General features: G+C 49.3%; 1 protein-coding gene across 1 annotated transcript; it reads left to right on the top strand.

Annotated features, from left to right (window-relative positions):
* The first annotated feature begins 883 nt into the window (after positions 1 to 883).
* On the top strand, positions 884 to 16,166 carry Stau (double-stranded RNA-binding protein Staufen). The gene is made up of 9 exons (XM_077683301.1): positions 884 to 1,067; positions 1,270 to 1,522; positions 4,573 to 4,825; positions 5,353 to 5,648; positions 10,443 to 10,721; positions 11,155 to 11,295; positions 12,031 to 12,370; positions 15,229 to 15,335; positions 15,905 to 16,166. Exons 2-9 carry the CDS (start codon positions 1,280 to 1,282, stop codon positions 16,145 to 16,147), a joined length of 1,902 nt encoding a protein of 633 aa, XP_077539427.1. The 5' UTR covers positions 884 to 1,067; positions 1,270 to 1,279; the 3' UTR covers positions 16,148 to 16,166.
* The last annotated feature ends 339 nt before the right edge of the window (positions 16,167 to 16,505 follow it).

A 16,505-nucleotide genomic window follows, 5' to 3' on the forward strand; every position in this document is an offset into this window, starting at 1 on the left:
ACCCGATATGCCTTGCTCGAAGATTGTCTTACAGGCGTGAGCTGGGCAGGGCGCGTCTCCAGAGCTCAAGGCACGGAGAAATATGGCTCAAGGGGAATGCTGACCCCTTCTGGCCCACGCCCTCCGCAGTGCATTCTTCCTGTCTCATTTCTTTTTGAATTAATAAAAAAACAACAACCGCTTCCTGAAAGGTTTGGAGACATCCGCAGTGAAGTCACCGAGAAACAAGAGCACCCGGCTCGCACTCAGTTATGCTAAAGGTGCCATGTTAGGAATGTCGTTCTCCTCTAGCCCACTGTTTGCATTGCAACATGCATTGGATGAACCATGGATGAACTCGTTGTCTGGCATTGGAAACATCTACATTGAGGTCACCGACGGCCCGACAACTATCACAGAAGTTTTCATGCCCCATTTCACTCAGGGAGACTACGTGCGCCCGAAGTTCTCGATATTAACTTGGGGTTTCTGCACCATGCACATACATCTCCACAGTTGATTGTTCTTCCAGTTCTCTGTGGAGATTTTCTGATACGTTTCCTTGCTGCTGCTCCCCCCACTTCACGGGGTGGATTGGTTTCTCTCTTATTCTTCATTTTATTTTTGTTTGCGGGTAAACTCTGCTTCTTGCCGTTGGCTGTAAGACTTGCTGTCACTTCTGTCTGGCAAACAGAACAAATGCTGAAAACACGTGGTAGCTTTAAAATCTTTCTCAGAATTTGATTCTCGTCTCAAGCTGGTTAGGGTATGTTACAGTGCAATTTAACCAGAGTTAGTACATTAACTGAACGCTTTTACACACGCAGTTTGTTAACGCCGGCACGGAGGCGAGTGGTGGTTAGAAATGCGGCTCTACGCTCGTGTAGGCGTCGCGGCAAAATATGCCGGCAGAGGGCTGGCTGCGGCAACTACCGTAATGAGCGTGTAGGGCTGAGACGCCGGCGGCGCACAAACATTTTCTTCACTGTTTGCCAACGTTTAGTGGTCTGTTTTTGAGCCCCGATTAGATCGGGACCCAAAATGGCATTCACCGTCTGGACCACAGTATCCCGCCTGCTGCTTTGATCGTGAGTAGCGAGCGTGTCGTCATGTCATGCAAACTCCTGCCGAGTGGCATGGAGGAGGCCGTTTCGCGAGTCGTGCCTCGTGAGCACGAGCTGCATGCTCGCGCGCAAGGTCGCGACGAGCGCGGGCGTGAACGCGCGCGGGTGCGGCGCACACACGCCGACCGGCGGCGTGACTCCCTCGCGGTGCCGCCTTCTGGTGCAGTGGCCGCAGCATGCTGAACTCGGGTCCAGGCGGCGACTGCGCTCCGCCGGAGCAGGAGGGTCGGTCGCCCCCTCCCTGCAACGGGGAGCAGCCCACTACGGCCGTGGCAAACAATAAAGAGAAGAAGACACCCATGTGCCTGGTCAACGAGCTCGCTCGCTTCAACAAGGTGGGCCTCCAGTACCGGCTCGTCGACGAAACCGGGCCGCCGCACAAGAAGAGCTTCACCGTCGTGCTGCGCCTCGCTGGCCACGTGAGCACGCGCGCGCACGCGCCTTGCCGTCTCGTGCGTGCCCCCCACCCCCTTTCGTCACGCTAGTACAGAGATAGCGGGAAAAACGTCGCCGATTGCTCGTGAGGCCTGGTGCCTTGATTGGCGGATTTGCGCAGTAACGCGTCTCGTGGTTTAAATCACGTGTCAGCTCATACAAGCTTGCTACACCTACCTTAATATTTCGCACTGACGTAGAGTTTGCGGTACATGGCAGAACCAAAATGTTATTGCTGTTTTGAAAAGAAAGAAGCAAAAGGTGACGCCATGTTCAGTCCACCTTGTTTTTTGATTGTCTCGGGTGGCTAATAAACCAAATGACTGTGCAAAAACTTGATATTGGCCTAAGTAATGCATTAGAATGCAGAAAAGGTATTTGTTTCCTTACTCCAATTACAAGTTGCTTGGTCGGCTTCAGCAGGAATGTCCATAATGGCAGACACAAACAACACTTGCTCAGTCCAGATTAATTGCATTCTCTTAACTCATGTTGTGATAAGCAACGTGAAAATAAGTATGCTGGCATCTCAGATCATGTGGATTAGTAGAATTAGTAAGTCAGCTCATGTTGCAGGATCGCATTATCACACATGAACAAAGTGGTTGACATTCCCAGCCCTTGTTAGTAGCTACATTGAAGCACTTCATACCTGCTGCATGACGTGTGCATTGATGTGTTATTTGCTTTTGGTAAGGACACATTGACTTTCAAGCATACATAGTGGCTTACAAATGTCTGTGATCAAAATAAAACAAGTCGCTGCTTGGCTGCAACCCAGCAGCCATCCGATGGCGGCCTGCACTGGCCGACGTGGATTAGCAGTCAGATCTGAATAAGACCAATGAAATCTGATGTGGGACAAGCAAATTAAAATGGGTCACCGAAATGTAATCACTTTTGGCTGAAATTGAAGCGTCTGCAGAGGACTGAGTTGAGCTGAAAAGACCATTGTAACGTATGGATAACCTGGCGCTGATGGAAAAAGAGGCTTAGATGGACAATTGGGATTTACTACAAAATAGCTATAAATAGGCTCCTTTTGTTCCTGCACTGTGGACTATTTGCTTTATTACTGCAAGCTGTGTTGTTCTGTTCGTCCTGCATGATGTGAATAATATTTTGGTGATTGCACCTCATTTTACACATAGCATTGAGGTTGCTCTCACCTGAAAAAGTTGTAATGGCCAGAAACATCTGTGTGGGTTCATAGGCGACACTGAGGAAGTTTTTCCACCACGCACAAATTACGAATTTCAAAATATTGTAACGTGGCGGCAGATGACACGAACCATGAGGTGATGAAGCGATGTATTTACACGACTATTTACAGGCAGCCATTCCGAGCCCAGGCTCGCTGCACCCCGCACCCATCTTCTTCCTTCTCATCTTTAGTGGTTCGCCTAGCTTGCGCGGGTATTGTCCTGTCCCGTGACATCACCTCCCCGGTCGATGAGGACCGTCCCGGTCGAGCTGCCCGACGCGGTTCACGCACCCTCGATGATTCCACCAATGCCGATGAGGTGCGAAGCTGGGCCCAGGACGGGGATGACGATCCGCACTCTCCACCAAATGTAACGTGTCGGCAGAGCCAATGACTCGAACGATGGTAGAAGGATGAGGAACGATCTATTTACAGAAATTACAATGCGGCCATTACCGCGCGCGCTGGAACCCAGCCACTTCTTCGTCGTTCTCGTGTTCTTCTGTGATGAGCCATGATGGGGAATTGGCCACCTAGGTGTCCTGTGACAATATCTACCTTGAAAAGGTGTGAGGAGTGTGAAATTCACCGCGTTTCCCATTATTTATCATTGAACATGATCCAGATAACAACTTAGCTTACTACCACTTACAGATTGAATTGAGCCTCGTGTCGTTCTTTCTTAAATCCAACCATTACACTTTTTTTTTCGGTGCACTGTAGTGGTATTTTCATATGTGGTTTTAAGAGAGATTTGGTTTTAAAGCGTCAGGCTATCAAACAGCGCCACTGTTAAGAAAACATGTTGTGCAATTACTAAACAGATGTCATTGCAATCCTACTGCAGTGGCCAAGGGAGGGATATTCGAGTGAGGCGACCAACTTCATTCTTAAGGACATTGAAGGGTAAAAACAAGTGTGCCTGTATTGGTAGGTTATGGAGTCAACGTGGAAAAAGCTAGAAGTGGGTATTTTTTATGCCATGACTTTTGCCAAATAGTGACAGCTGAACAAATAAAACACCTGTAAAAGTTGTCCCGAAAAAAAAAAAAATATGAATAACAACCTGAAAATTCAAAGCAAGCCGGCCTAGCAAATCCTGTTGAACTTGCCTGTTTGAAAAATCACAGAGTGCAGCTTATAAACATTACCAATTACTGAACAAGCTGCCTTGCTTTAGCTGCTGAAATGGTCACCATTGGTTTAACTTTTATTTTGGTCACATGTTTTGCATTGTGTATACAAGTACAAGTCAAATCATTTTACACGGGTGAATGCGCGAGCTACTGTCATTTCTCACTGCCAGCCAAAATGTGAGAATATTATTACAGATGACTAGGGGACCAATACCATCCAGTGGCTTCATTATTTGCCACGCTAGCCAATTGCGCAGACATTTGTACATTCCCTGCTAGATGGCACAAACGCATGGCTTTCTCGATGACAATTTCCAATGTATTTCTTGTCATAACGTAAGAGTGCATGATCAAGGCAGCATCGTTTGTCATCAAACAAAATGCAAAGGCGTTGTGAAAAGTGTAACCTTCAAAGACAAAAACAGAGCTCTGTGCACTTTTCAACAGTGTCTGTTTTTAGCCCAGCCTCCGTATTTTACAGTGGTTCTAGGCTCATGTTGCATGCAGACACCCTGCACTCAGTGCCTGTTTCATTTCAACCATTCAGTATTTTCTTATTTGGTGCGCCTTTGAAACAGACCCCATACTCCCCCCCCCCCCCCCCCCCCCCCCCCCCGTCCAAACGGAGGAGTTGTTCAGCATTGGGGTTTAACCACGTGCGGCCGAATGCGGCGGCCTCTCCTCTCGGCTGCAGGAAGAGTACCAGGCGACGGGATCGAGCATCAAGCGGGCGCAGCATGCGGCGGCGCAGCGGGCCCTGGACGAGACGTCGCTGGAGCGGCCGCTGTCGCGCACACCCCAGCGGGCGCAGGGGCCCCTGACGCCCACTGTGGAACTCAACGCACTGGCCATGAAGCGGGGCGAACTGGCCACCTACCGCGTGGTGGAGCTGCCCCGCAGGCCCTACCTGCCCCCACACCTCAACTTCCAGGGAATGTGCCGGCCGTGTGAGTGGAAGAGCGCTGCACTGGAACGGCGTGAAAGTGTGGTGGCGTCTGCTCCCTTTTCTCTGTCATGTGTCTGTTGAGCTGTTCAAGTACGCTGCCTAACCAACATGCCATGCTTCATGCTTGTTGTTTTACTAAATGCTGAACTTTATGGGGTCAAAACAACTGGGAACAGGTGTGCTGGGCTGAGGTAGTTGGTGAAGTACTGCGCTGCTAACTGCTTTGTACTATGTGAGCTTGATCATCAGTAATGTGAGGGAAGTGAGCTGTGTAGCTGGTGGCCATCTAGTGCCTGCTGGGCCATGGCAGAGAAGACACAACACCTGTGCCGAAGAAAAGTCGGTAAAAGTCACCCCTTCTCCTCCCTTTCCCCCTCTTTTTTTAATTTGGTGTAATACATTCATTTCTTGAGGACGTGGGTGCGCTTGATTGTGTTCCTTCTGTCCGACCCTCGTTCCTTGTGCATTTTTTATCTCGGGTACGTGTGGGGGTCAGCGCCGCCACTTCATGTGCCCCGTTGTGTGCAGGCCTGTACTCGCCCCACTACCGGCACCTGGGCCCCGCCCCTCCGGCCTCCGGGGGCGGCTACTGTGCCACCCTGGACGTCGGCCAGCGGCGGTTCCACGGTGAGGGCCCCACGGAGCAGGCGGCGCGCCACGCGGCCGCCCAGCGGGCCCTGGCCGAGCTGAGGAACCTGCCACCCCGGCGAGCCCCGCCTGCGCCGGCCGCCGATGCCGCCGAGGCTGCCGGGGACGAGCTCAAGTCGCCCGTCAGCCTCGTGCACGAGCTGGCCCTCAAGCGGGGACTCTCCGTCATCTTCCAGGTCGGCCTCCTCTCCCACTCCTCTTCCTCGGCAGTTGCGAAATCGGGGCTGGGTGGTTGGCTCGTGACCACGATGCATTTTTTGGTTTGACAGCGCAACTTGGACGAGAACCAACGAAGAAGATAACCTAGCGCTCGTGTCGTCTTTCTCTGTTCAAATTGCACTGTTGAACCAAAAATGAATTTGCACCAACTGTGTAAATTAACCAACCTACGAAATCATCAGTGTGACCTGGCTGCCATAGTTTCAAGCTCCGTATGGTGGAACTGCACCAGAACAGTTGATTCTCTGCTCGATTTCAAGTTCTGTAGGACCGATCACGATTAAAAAGAGATATGCAACAAGTCAGAGCTTGCTGCATATTCCTTTTTAATTTTGCTGCTGCCTTGTTAAAGTCTCCATGGAGCCCACTAACCTTTCGAATGCTCATCTGCTGCGTCTCACCTTCTCCACCACTACAGTCGAACCCGGATATATCGAACTCCAACAGGATCGCGAAATAGTTCCACATATCAATAATTCGAAGTAAAAAATATGGCTATCTGAAGTTTCTCTAGTAACTCCGCACATCACTGAGAGCTTTCCGAGACTGTGACAAGCGTTAGCTTACCGATTGTTCCTCAAAGTATGGAAATTGGAACAGCGTGACGACCAGCAAACTTTATTTAGCACGAAAAAAGTCTGTGAGGTTTGCTTGCTTCTCCTTCTGCGCTGTAAAGTTCACCAAACTGTCCTCAAGCTTACTAACATCATCCAAATGAGAAAATCTGGCGTTGTCCACTGTGCCACAACAGTGGCGAATCTGTACACTGATGCAAGCTCGTCTGCAGTAGGTGGTTAGGAACATTTTCAGGGCCGCTAATAGGGTCCACTTTTTCGGCATCGCTGATGTCCGCCGCAGCCTCCACATCGTTGACAGCTCTCTAAATTCACTTTTGAGGCACTTAGGGCTATTGTCTTTATTATCCGAACGCCTCTTGTCTGTAGCTGTGCAACGAAGCCGCTTTGCACACGACACACTCCGGAATTGCTGGGCCATGGTCGTGCTGCCTTCACCTTTACGTCAGGTTTGATGTGGTGTATTGCGCTCAAAAATAAAAATGCTGCAAGGAATTTTGAATACGTCTGCAAACAATCTTTTCACCGGCCTGTACCTGTCGAATGATGTCCACTTTCGTCGCTAAATCCAAATTCTTCCAAGCTTTTTGTGACCATGGCTCTGAAGCGTGTGCCGGAGCATCGGTCCCAGTGCGCGAGCCACCACTGGTAACCTCTCGAGCGCATAGAAAAAATTCAGGGAAGCTTGCACCCACGCGCAAGACTTAAATGGTGAAGTTGTACATGATCATTCACCTCCACAAAGTTGAGTTTTAGTATCGTTGTGGTGTCGTGGTGGATGTTGGCGGCATGGCATTTGAATGACCTTATGTTGAGCAAGGCCAGAGTGAGCTCGTCGTTTTGGTGGATGTTTTTGTATGCACTCTGCAAATGTTACTTATCGTCTCTAGTGGATGCTTTGCACACCGAGCCTCTTGAAGCACGGCCTTTTCCCCGGCTGTGTGAGCTATCTGCAACCAGGCCATGTGGAGTCAATGATCACCTACAGTAGCTTCGACATTTGTCGCAGCTCTTCTACAGTACAGACCGCATGCGCACGATGTCACGAGGAGGAATGAACGGGGGGCATATGCTATGACGTGTCTTTCTTGTTCCGGGCAAGTGTTGCCATGATACGGGACATGCTGGAGTTTTTTTGTGGCCAATGTTGTCCAGTCTTCCTAAGTGGGTATGCTTGGCTTGATGAACCTGCGCTTAAGGCAGGCGGCGAAGGCTGAAGTTTTTTTTTTGGCCAATACAGTTGAACTATATTAAACCCGTTTACATCGAATCGTCCTTTATATTGAGCTATTTCTGTACACAGTACATTTACAATGATAATATATAGCAAAAACTACACTTATGTTGAACAAAAATACCAGTGACAAGCGATATATCAACTGTCTAATGCCGCAGAAGCGACTCCCCCCCCCGAGTTGGCTTTTCCTCGGGGTGGAGGAAAAATTCCGCTGGGACATCCCTCAAAGTGGTTTAGCTCATGGGCAGCGGGCAACCCTTTCCCCTCCCTAACCTCGCTCTTCCTATTGCGACTGTGCCATTGCGTTGTATGAGGCAAGCCATCACAGGCCGGACGTCCTATACACCGACGCCGCAGAACACATAGGAAAGAAAGCTTACACGGCAGTGGCAGTAACGGAAGACGGCGTCCCGCACTCGTGCTGCACAATACTTAGTTGCGACACGCAAGATGCTGAGGAGGCTGCCATCGCCCTGGCGCTTACTAAGCCAGGAACGAGGGTGATAGTTAGCGACTCTAAGTCAGCCATTAGAAATTTCGACCGAGGCAGGATTTCCAACGCTGCCTGGAAAATTCTCGCAAATGCGGAAGTGACAGCGGAACAGGTAACGCTTATTTGGGCTCCAGCTCATCGGGGTCTCATTGGGAACGAAAAGGCGCATGCGGCCGCCCGAGGTCTTACTTTCCGGACGATCGCCGAGGATGCCCTAGACCCGTTTGTACAACCATCCCCGAGGGTAGAGGAACTGGGAAATTTTCACGAAATTACCCAACATTATAGACTAGCGCGTAAGGTACTTCCCCCGGCTAATCCACAGCTTAGCAGGAAAGAAGAGGTCTACTGGAGGAAATTACAAACCGGGGTCTTCACAAACCCTTTATTATACAGCAAATGGCACCCCAAAGTATACGACTCTAGATGCAAGAACTGTAACGGCGTCGCGGACCTCGTCCACATGGCGTGGACGTGTCCCTCTTACAACAAACCTCATAGAAATACTGCATCCTGGGAGGTCCTGCTACTCAGCCTGACCTCAAGCACTCAGCGAAAAGTCATTGGTCTCGCCTTAGAAGCCGCCGTGTCCCAAGGGATCCTGGCCGACTGATGGGGGGGCACTGAGCTTACTCTGTGCCTTTGACTGGTGCAAATAAAGTTTCTTATGTATGTATGTATGGCCTGCCTGCTATGGCATTTTTTTGTTCGTTTTGTTTGCATCCTTCGCTCTTTGTGGGCTTTTTTGGAAGTGTAGCTGTGGTGGCTAGCGCTAGTGTCACTAAATAAATGCGTATTTAATGGCTCTAGCTATCGCAAAGTGGCCAAATTTGCCTTTCACTGTGATGCTGGCAATTGTAAATCGAGTTTAAAACTTGGCGAGAAGTCGTACGTTCCCATCGGGCACAAGATTCCTGAGAACACCTTGTCGAAGTAGGTTCTGGGCAGATGTTAAAGAACCCACCTGAAATTGTTTCAAACCTGCCGGCTTGTGTGTGCTGGTTATGAGGAGTGCAACGAAGCCACCTCTGGTGTTGGCGGAGTGTGGAACGAGCTGTTGGAATTTCTGGCTGCCGTTGCCAGATCAGCGGTCGGCGAGTTTGCGAGTGGGGATGATGGTGTCACGATCATGGGAGAGTTTAAAAGACTACATTGCTGACGTTGTACCGAGTGCAAGTGAAAGCGAGCGCTATGAGGAAACCAACGACGATCCTTTGCCCACAACTGCTGAAGTGATTCATGCACTTGGACTAGTTCACTGCTTCTTCGTAAATGTGAATGATAGCGGCCTCAGCTTGTTCGAAACTTTGGACAATGTGGAGAAGTCCGTACTGTCCCAGGCTGCCAGGTTGTTCAAGCGGAAGATACAAGAACATTTCGTGCGAAAGTAAGGCAGTTTCACCAATAATGTGTTTTTATAAAGGCTTTGTGCTTTTATGACATCCTATTCCATACCTTGCTTATATCGAATTATCCCTTATATCAAACGGATAGGAATTTTTTTTGCAAGTTTGATATAACCGGGTTTGGCGGTATTGGCCAATCTCCCTAAGTGGGTATGCCTGGATTGACGAACGTGCTCTCAACGCACGCGTGCACGAGCGCTTGGAATTTTCTTGGTATTTTTAACTATGGACACCATACACCATGGTATTTTTAACTGCGGACACCATATTAAAGAATGCCAGAAACCGAGCATTTCTGGTCGGTTTCCCTTCCTCCTTTATTGCCTTTCGCACCCGATCACTCCCCGCGTTCTCGTTACCATGCCCCCCATGCTAGCGTGTGAGCAAGTGTTGAATACCATTGAAGCGACGCGATGCCAGCGTGGCAGCGTCTGCGAGAAGTCGTCATCATCATCACCTCTTCCCCGTCAGGAGAAGTGCACTTGCAGGGACAGTTGCGATGTGGCACTGGATATGTCAAATGTGTCCGTGATTGGGAGTTCGATATGCTTGTACAACAGTTCCATGCTTTTGCATGGAATTTCCAAGGGGATGCTCAGACTGTTTGATACATGCAATAATTAGGTATATCCAGGTTCGATATATTATTCAGGTTCGACTGTACTTCCATTAAGGAAGCAGCTAATGGGGCACGTTAGGGCACACGAATGCTGAATGCCGCGAAATCCATTTGAAATCAGCTGTATTTGCCTTCTCTTCCACTAATATTGTTCACACTCTGTCGGAGCGGCGTAAAATCTGTCTGTGGCATTTAGCCAGATTTAGCCGTCGTAGTCAAGCAACACTGTCTGTGGACCCCCCTCACACTTCTGCCACATTTCTTGTAGTCTGTTTGGAATATTAGGGCCCCTCCCAAGCTTTTTTTGTCTCTTCATGATTTTTGCCAATTTCTCATGCCCCTAGCTCTGTTTTGGGTTCGTCCGTCCGGAAGATGGGACGTTCAGTCTCTCACGCGTGGGTTGTTTCCTCCCCTTCCCCAGGTGGTCCAGGAAAGCGGTCCCCCGCACATGCGCACCTTCCGGACGCGGTGCACGGTGGGGGACCTGAGCGCGGAGGGGGAGGGCAATGGCAAGAAAGTCTCCAAGAAGGAGGCCGCCCAGGGGGTGCTGGACCAGCTGCGCAAGCTGCCGCCCCTGGAGCCGGCTCCCGGGTTGGCTGCGGCCGGGAACGGCTCGCAGCTGCTCAAGCGCAAATCGGCCCCCAAGAAGCGTGCTCGCAACCTGGTGCGCGACCAGCAAGCACCCGCACCACCGTGCGAGGTGGGTGCTTCTCTCCCTCTCCTGCTCCGTGAAGACCACTGCGACGGGTCACCAGAAAGGGCTGAATGAAAAGACACTGACATGAATCTTTTTAAAAAAAAAGACAGCTCTCAATGCGCTTTAGAACCATTATCCCTGTGGTGTAAGCTCGCGTGATTATGTTTCTTTCTTTTTTGTGTTTGTGTGTCGAGGCCATCAAAAGCACTTGCCCTGCTATTTGCTTGACATCAAGGCACTCCATCTGTCTCAGGGATTCATGAGTGTCAGGGGTCACGGTATGCTCACTTTTGCGTATTCTCAAAAATATTTCTGGCTACAGAACTGCAGCACATGAAAGCATTTCCCGGTGCTCGTGGGGTTGTAGTGCTTGCTCTCTAGCTGTAGCCCTCCATCCTCCGATCAACTTGTTTCGCCTGGTGGCGTGTGCCTGCAGGTGAACCCCATATCCCGGCTGATCCAGATCCAGCAGGCTAAGAAGGAAATGGAGCCCACCTACGTACTGGTGTCCGAACGGGGAGACCCCCGGCAGCGCGAGTTTGTCCTCCAGTGCAAGCTGGGGAACCTCACCGCCAAGGTAAGTTCTCCCCACCTGCTGCCATCATGGGGGTTGGTGCAAGGGAAAATGAGCAAGCACCACTTGTGTCTGTGGTGCTAAAAAAGCTCAGGCACAGTGACAGGCCTTGTAGGGAACCTGTCACTGATACTTTTGCTAGTTTACAGTGACGTGCGTCAATAGTTTATTATAGAGGGAACAAGTGGCTTCTTGTTCCCCAGTTGGTCTAAATTAACCATTGAGATTCATAACAATATATCCTAAGGGGAAAAATGTTGCTGATGTTCCATTGTATCACGGGAGCCTCCACGAGTTACACTTTTACTTGGCTTGGCTTGCAACATGGCTTATTTTCACTTTGACGCCAAAATGAATAAAAAAGGGGAACTAAAGGGGAACTTTTTTTCTTGTCCGTCTTGCATGAAGAAGCCTTTCGAAAATTCCCTGCAGATACGTGTTTTTAAGAGCAATGCTTTTATACCGATGAGACAACCTAATAGTTTTTAATTAACAACTACGATAATGTGGCTTTTTTCAGCCACAGGCAACTTTCTAACTTGTTGGCGAGCCATGGCAAGTAACAATAGTGTGCTTCTCTGCGTCGCATGACCGCATGCTCGTTGCAATGCAGCTCCAGTAGACAGTAGCACCAGATTTCCCTCTAGTATGTATTATTATAAAACCTTATGAAATTAACCTGCGATTCCACGAACAAGTTGGTTTGATTCAACCCGCTTGCCTCATCGTCTCGCGCAGGGTGTGGGGCCCAACAAAAAGACAGCCAAGCGGCTAGCAGCCGAAGCCATGCTGCAGCGGCTTGGCTACTCCCGGCCGCCCCCGACCCCCCAGGGCGGCGCAGCAGCAGCGGTGGACGGGGCGGAGCAGGCACTGCCGGCCGCTTCCACCGCTGCCGCCACCCCCCGCGGGGGCATCATGTCCCCTCTGAGCCCCCGCGGGGGACGTCAGCTGGTGCCGGGGCTACTGCTGGTGCCCGCCCAGGGCCCCACTGGTGGCACCGGCCTGGCCGCGCCCAGTGCTGGTGGCGGGGGGAACCTCCAGGCAAGCTCTGCCATTGCCAAAGAACTGCTTGACCAAGGTACGGATGCTGCCACGTTTTGTCTGCATGTTGCGAGGGCAGTGCACGACTCGATTCTCGCTGGATTTTTTTATCGTAGAGTGTGATGTGCCGAGAAATATTTTGTCTGTGTTTGCATACTGTAACAGGCTTAAATGTAAGCAGCAACTGCACTGGAGTAAAAGCGTTTATTCCAATAATGCCCGCAAAGTCGACCGCTTCAGCGATTGTTGTTATCAGTGCACTCGGTCAGTACAGAAAGTAAGCGAAAAACTGGCACATTCTAGAATCTCTTGCATCACACAGACGTCACCTCCCCCAATCACATCACCTCACACACACATATGCAGTGATCAGGATGCAGTGCTGTTAGTGAGTTTATTGAAAGATTATGTGTATTGAGCTGTTTCTTAAGTCCACTGCGCATAGACTGGAAAGACACTTGATGCTCCGCCGAGTCCTTCGCAGTCCTGGTTGGAGGCTGGTACGAGGTGCACCACTAAGTGTGAGGGCACAGGCTCAAATCCTGGCTTTGGTGGCCGTTTTTCTTTTTTTAGAAGCACAAAGCAAAATTGTTAATGTGCGCAAGAGTTTGGTGCATGGAAAACTTTTGAGTTGGACGTGAGTTGCTAATTTTTTGTTTCAAAGAGGGTAACATCTAGCATAAAATGTTGGTAACATGTCTGAGTTATGTCTTAGAGTGGTGATTTCGGAGCAGAAAGTTAGTTTTTATCACGTGTTCGAAGTGGTCATGCAGAGACAAAACACAAGTTTGGTTTATTTGAAAAATTGCCTCATTAGAATCATACCGACACCACTTTTAACATGAACTTCTCTCAAATAAGCTACATAATTAGGAGAAAAGGGAATGGCCATGTGACCCACTAGCTCATTTCCTGCAACAGAATCTATGATGTCATTAGCCCAGCTGTGCGATTGGCCGGGGCCGGCAAAAACAAACTCAAGTTAAGCTTGCAGAATGAGCTATTTCCACTAAGTGTAATGCAGTATTAATTTTATAGCAGTAAGAATGGTGGGGTGAAACAATGGAAGTTCTGAAAATACACATAAACATAGAAGTACCAGTGCATACGGTTGTTGGTACTGCGTGCACTGTGCTTGTCATAGCTGCACAGCAGTACGGCGTTTTGGGGTTGTTTCTGACAACACGGGCCAATTAGCATAAGCAACATTGTCTTACGCGACCCTTTTTGTCAAACATACCCCATGCATCACGAAACGATTACCTACCTCAACAAAAACAAGCCAGGTGCGAATACGGTCAAAAACAAAGCAAAGGCGAATAGCGGTGCGGAGCAGTATGGTGGCGTCATCTAGGAGGACTGACGGTAAACAAGGCTTCACAGTATCAACACAGCCTGCCTCCACTCTAGCCCGGCTGTGCTGCAGTCCGCTGCAGGCTGAACAGTGTACTTGAAGTTCGTTTGAAGACCCGTTCATGTGACGTCATGGAAGATGTCACGAAACACACGGTTTGGCGGGAGCTTTAAAATTTTAACTTAAATTGTTTAATTTCTCAGTGCATAAAGCATCATTTGCTGCCAGAAAAGCACTGGGTGCACTATAAAACACCAGATATTTCGAATAAAACAAACTTGTGTTTTGTCTGCATGGTCCCTTTAAAGGCTGCAAACAGTGGGAAAGCACGTTAGTGCAGTTGCACATCCAGTTTGGGACCACAAAAGACGCTCAGTGAATAACCACACATTCATTTACAATATGGCGGGCCATGCTAGCAAGGTCTGCATTGCAGGCAGTAACAGCAAGACAGGGGGAGGCATCTTTTACTGTAATACATGTTGTGAGGCCTCTGTCCAGGAGAATGCTTTGGCAAGTATGGCTCATTGGAGCAGTGCTGTATAAAAGAAATTCTTGTAACTGAACACCTAGATTGTACTCCCTATTCGCAAAATGTTCTTTTGTGAGTGCTGATCATAACAGAGTGGTGTTCAGCAGGGTAAGCCTACTTGGCCAGAAACTCGAAGATTCTGAACAGATCTAAATTTGAAGTACAGTAGAACCTCATTACACGAGACACTGTTACAAGAGACATTTGTTTGTAAGAGACACTTGAAAATGGTTTGGTTGGTTTTCCTATGTTCACCATGTTTGCAACATTGCATACAAGAGACATGGTTACAAGAGACACTCTGTTACGAAGGGCAACTTTTTGGGGTCCCTAGTGTAAATTCTTCACTATTTAGAAGAGACTTGATGAAAGGGGGGCCTTATGTGAAGGACCTTGTGAAAAACTGCCCTGAAGATGAAGCTTGGGCCTGCATCCAAGAGACCGGAGAGGTTCCAGAACTTTTGAGGAGTTTGTTTCTGCAGATGTGGAGCTTGTGTGTTCGAGGAGCCTACGGATAATGGGATTCTCACGCAAGTAAATGGTGCCTTTGAGAATGAACCGGAGGAGCAGGATGACGAGGGTATGGTAGGACAGGAAGCGTCGGTAGTCAAGGCTGACAATTGTCTAAGAGCACTTTAACGGTATTGTGAGAACAGGAATGCTAGCAAAGTGAAGTGCTTTACCTAAAAAAGTTGTGAAGGAAGCTAATACAATCTGCAGTCCCCCAAAGCTACTGTGAATGACTTTCTTAAGCCATAGTGAGAATTTTATTGTCCACCTCCTGTCTGAATACACTTTGATACTGCTTTAGGACAAAGTGGTTATATGTTCGACTCCACTCAGTATTTAGAATTTTTGGTTACAATAGACCTTGGTCACAAGAGACATGCTTCCTGGGTCCCTTGAGTGTCTCTTGTAATTTTGTAAGCCCTCCACTTCAGCATGCCTCATTGCCTTGGTGTGATGTTGGCGTGTGAAACTCCAGTGCGAGCTTTCTGATGCTCTGCAGGTGTGTCTCCGACGGCTGAAGCTCTCCGCCAGACAGCACCTGTGACAGTGACTCCTGTGCGTCCCAAACAGCAGCTACTCTACCTCGCAGAAGTGCTGGGCTTTCAGGTAAGCATTCTAGCTCCCCCTTCTTTTATAAATAAAAAAAAAAAATTGGGGCGGTATTGATTGCTTTTGTCGTGGCTGTCAGAAATGTGTGCTTGTCCATCTTTGGTTCTGATTTGATCGTTTTTGCTTTGGAAGGCTATCTAGGAATGTATATATAGGATTTTGTTTTCCAACAAAAATGTTCAAGTTGATGTGGTTGCTGACAGAAAGGGAGTACAGTGTAGACTGCTTATAACGTTTGTCGCAGGAGCCACGAAAAATCCGCACTATAAACAAAACACTCGCAAATCTAATCATATCGTGAGTTACTTTCAATCATTCTTTGTTTATCATCACTCAGATGAACGCCACTATTTCTTTATTTCTTTCTTTATTTCGTCTTTGTTTTTTTCCACATCAGACCCTGCTGCACCATCTTACAAACTGCAAAGGGGGCGTAAAATTTGGCGGAGGGATGAGATGTGATAAAATTCGGATGGCACAGTAGATTGGATGGAAGTCTGTGGGGGATGGCAGATGACGGTCAGCAGTGCAAGGTGGTGAGGCTGGCGGTGTCGGCTGCCGTGCAGGTGCAGTTCACGGACTTCCCCAAGGGCACCAAGCAGGACTTCCTGTCGCTGGTGACGCTGAACACGAGCCCGCCGCTGGTGAGCCACGGTTCGGGCTCCTCCCTGGAGGCCTCGCACGACGAGGCGGCACTGGCCGTGCTACGCATGCTGGCCCACCGGGGGCTCGACACGCTGGGGCAGCCGCCGCCCCCGGCCAAGGAGAACCCCCCCGACCCCCCGCCACCGCTGCGGCTGCGCCAATAAAGCCTGCCTTCCCGCCTCCCTCCTGCTCACTCCTTCCTCCCTGGGGCTGTTCAATGCTACACACACTCCTCCTGCTTCTGGCCGCCGTGTGTCGGGGGTATGTTTTTTTGAGATAGTTGGGCTTGGTATAAAATAGCACTGCAGTGTTATCTCACTAAATCGAACCTAAAGGGGCCACTGAAATACGTTCTATTTATTAGATTTATTTCAGGAGTGTGTGATGATGGTTTTTGAAAATGAAATCTGTCCTGCTGAAAAGACTTTGTTTTTTTGTTGTAACGGCCATGACGTGGCTGCTGTGTTCAAGCGATTCCTGTTTAGTGTGATTCTACTGTACTCTGCAGATTCTGTTATTTGC

This window comes from Haemaphysalis longicornis, unplaced genomic scaffold (genome assembly GCF_048455015.1).
Source record: "Haemaphysalis longicornis isolate Haplotype H1 unplaced genomic scaffold, Haemaphysalis longicornis Haplotype H1 scaffold_9, whole genome shotgun sequence".
In the NCBI taxonomy this organism is placed as follows: Eukaryota; Metazoa; Arthropoda; class Arachnida; order Ixodida; family Ixodidae; genus Haemaphysalis; species Haemaphysalis longicornis.

Coding starts and splice junctions, on each gene's coding strand:
- Stau (XM_077683301.1), top strand. CDS start 1,280: ATGCTGAACTCGGGTCCAGGCGGCGACTGCGCTCCGCCGGAGCAGGAG. Junction 4,826..5,352: donor CCAGGGAATGTGCCGGCCGT/GTGAGTGGAAGA, acceptor CGTTGTGTGCAG/GCCTGTACTCGCCCCACTAC. Junction 11,296..12,030: donor TGGGGAACCTCACCGCCAAG/GTAAGTTCTCCC, acceptor CGTCTCGCGCAG/GGTGTGGGGCCCAACAAAAA.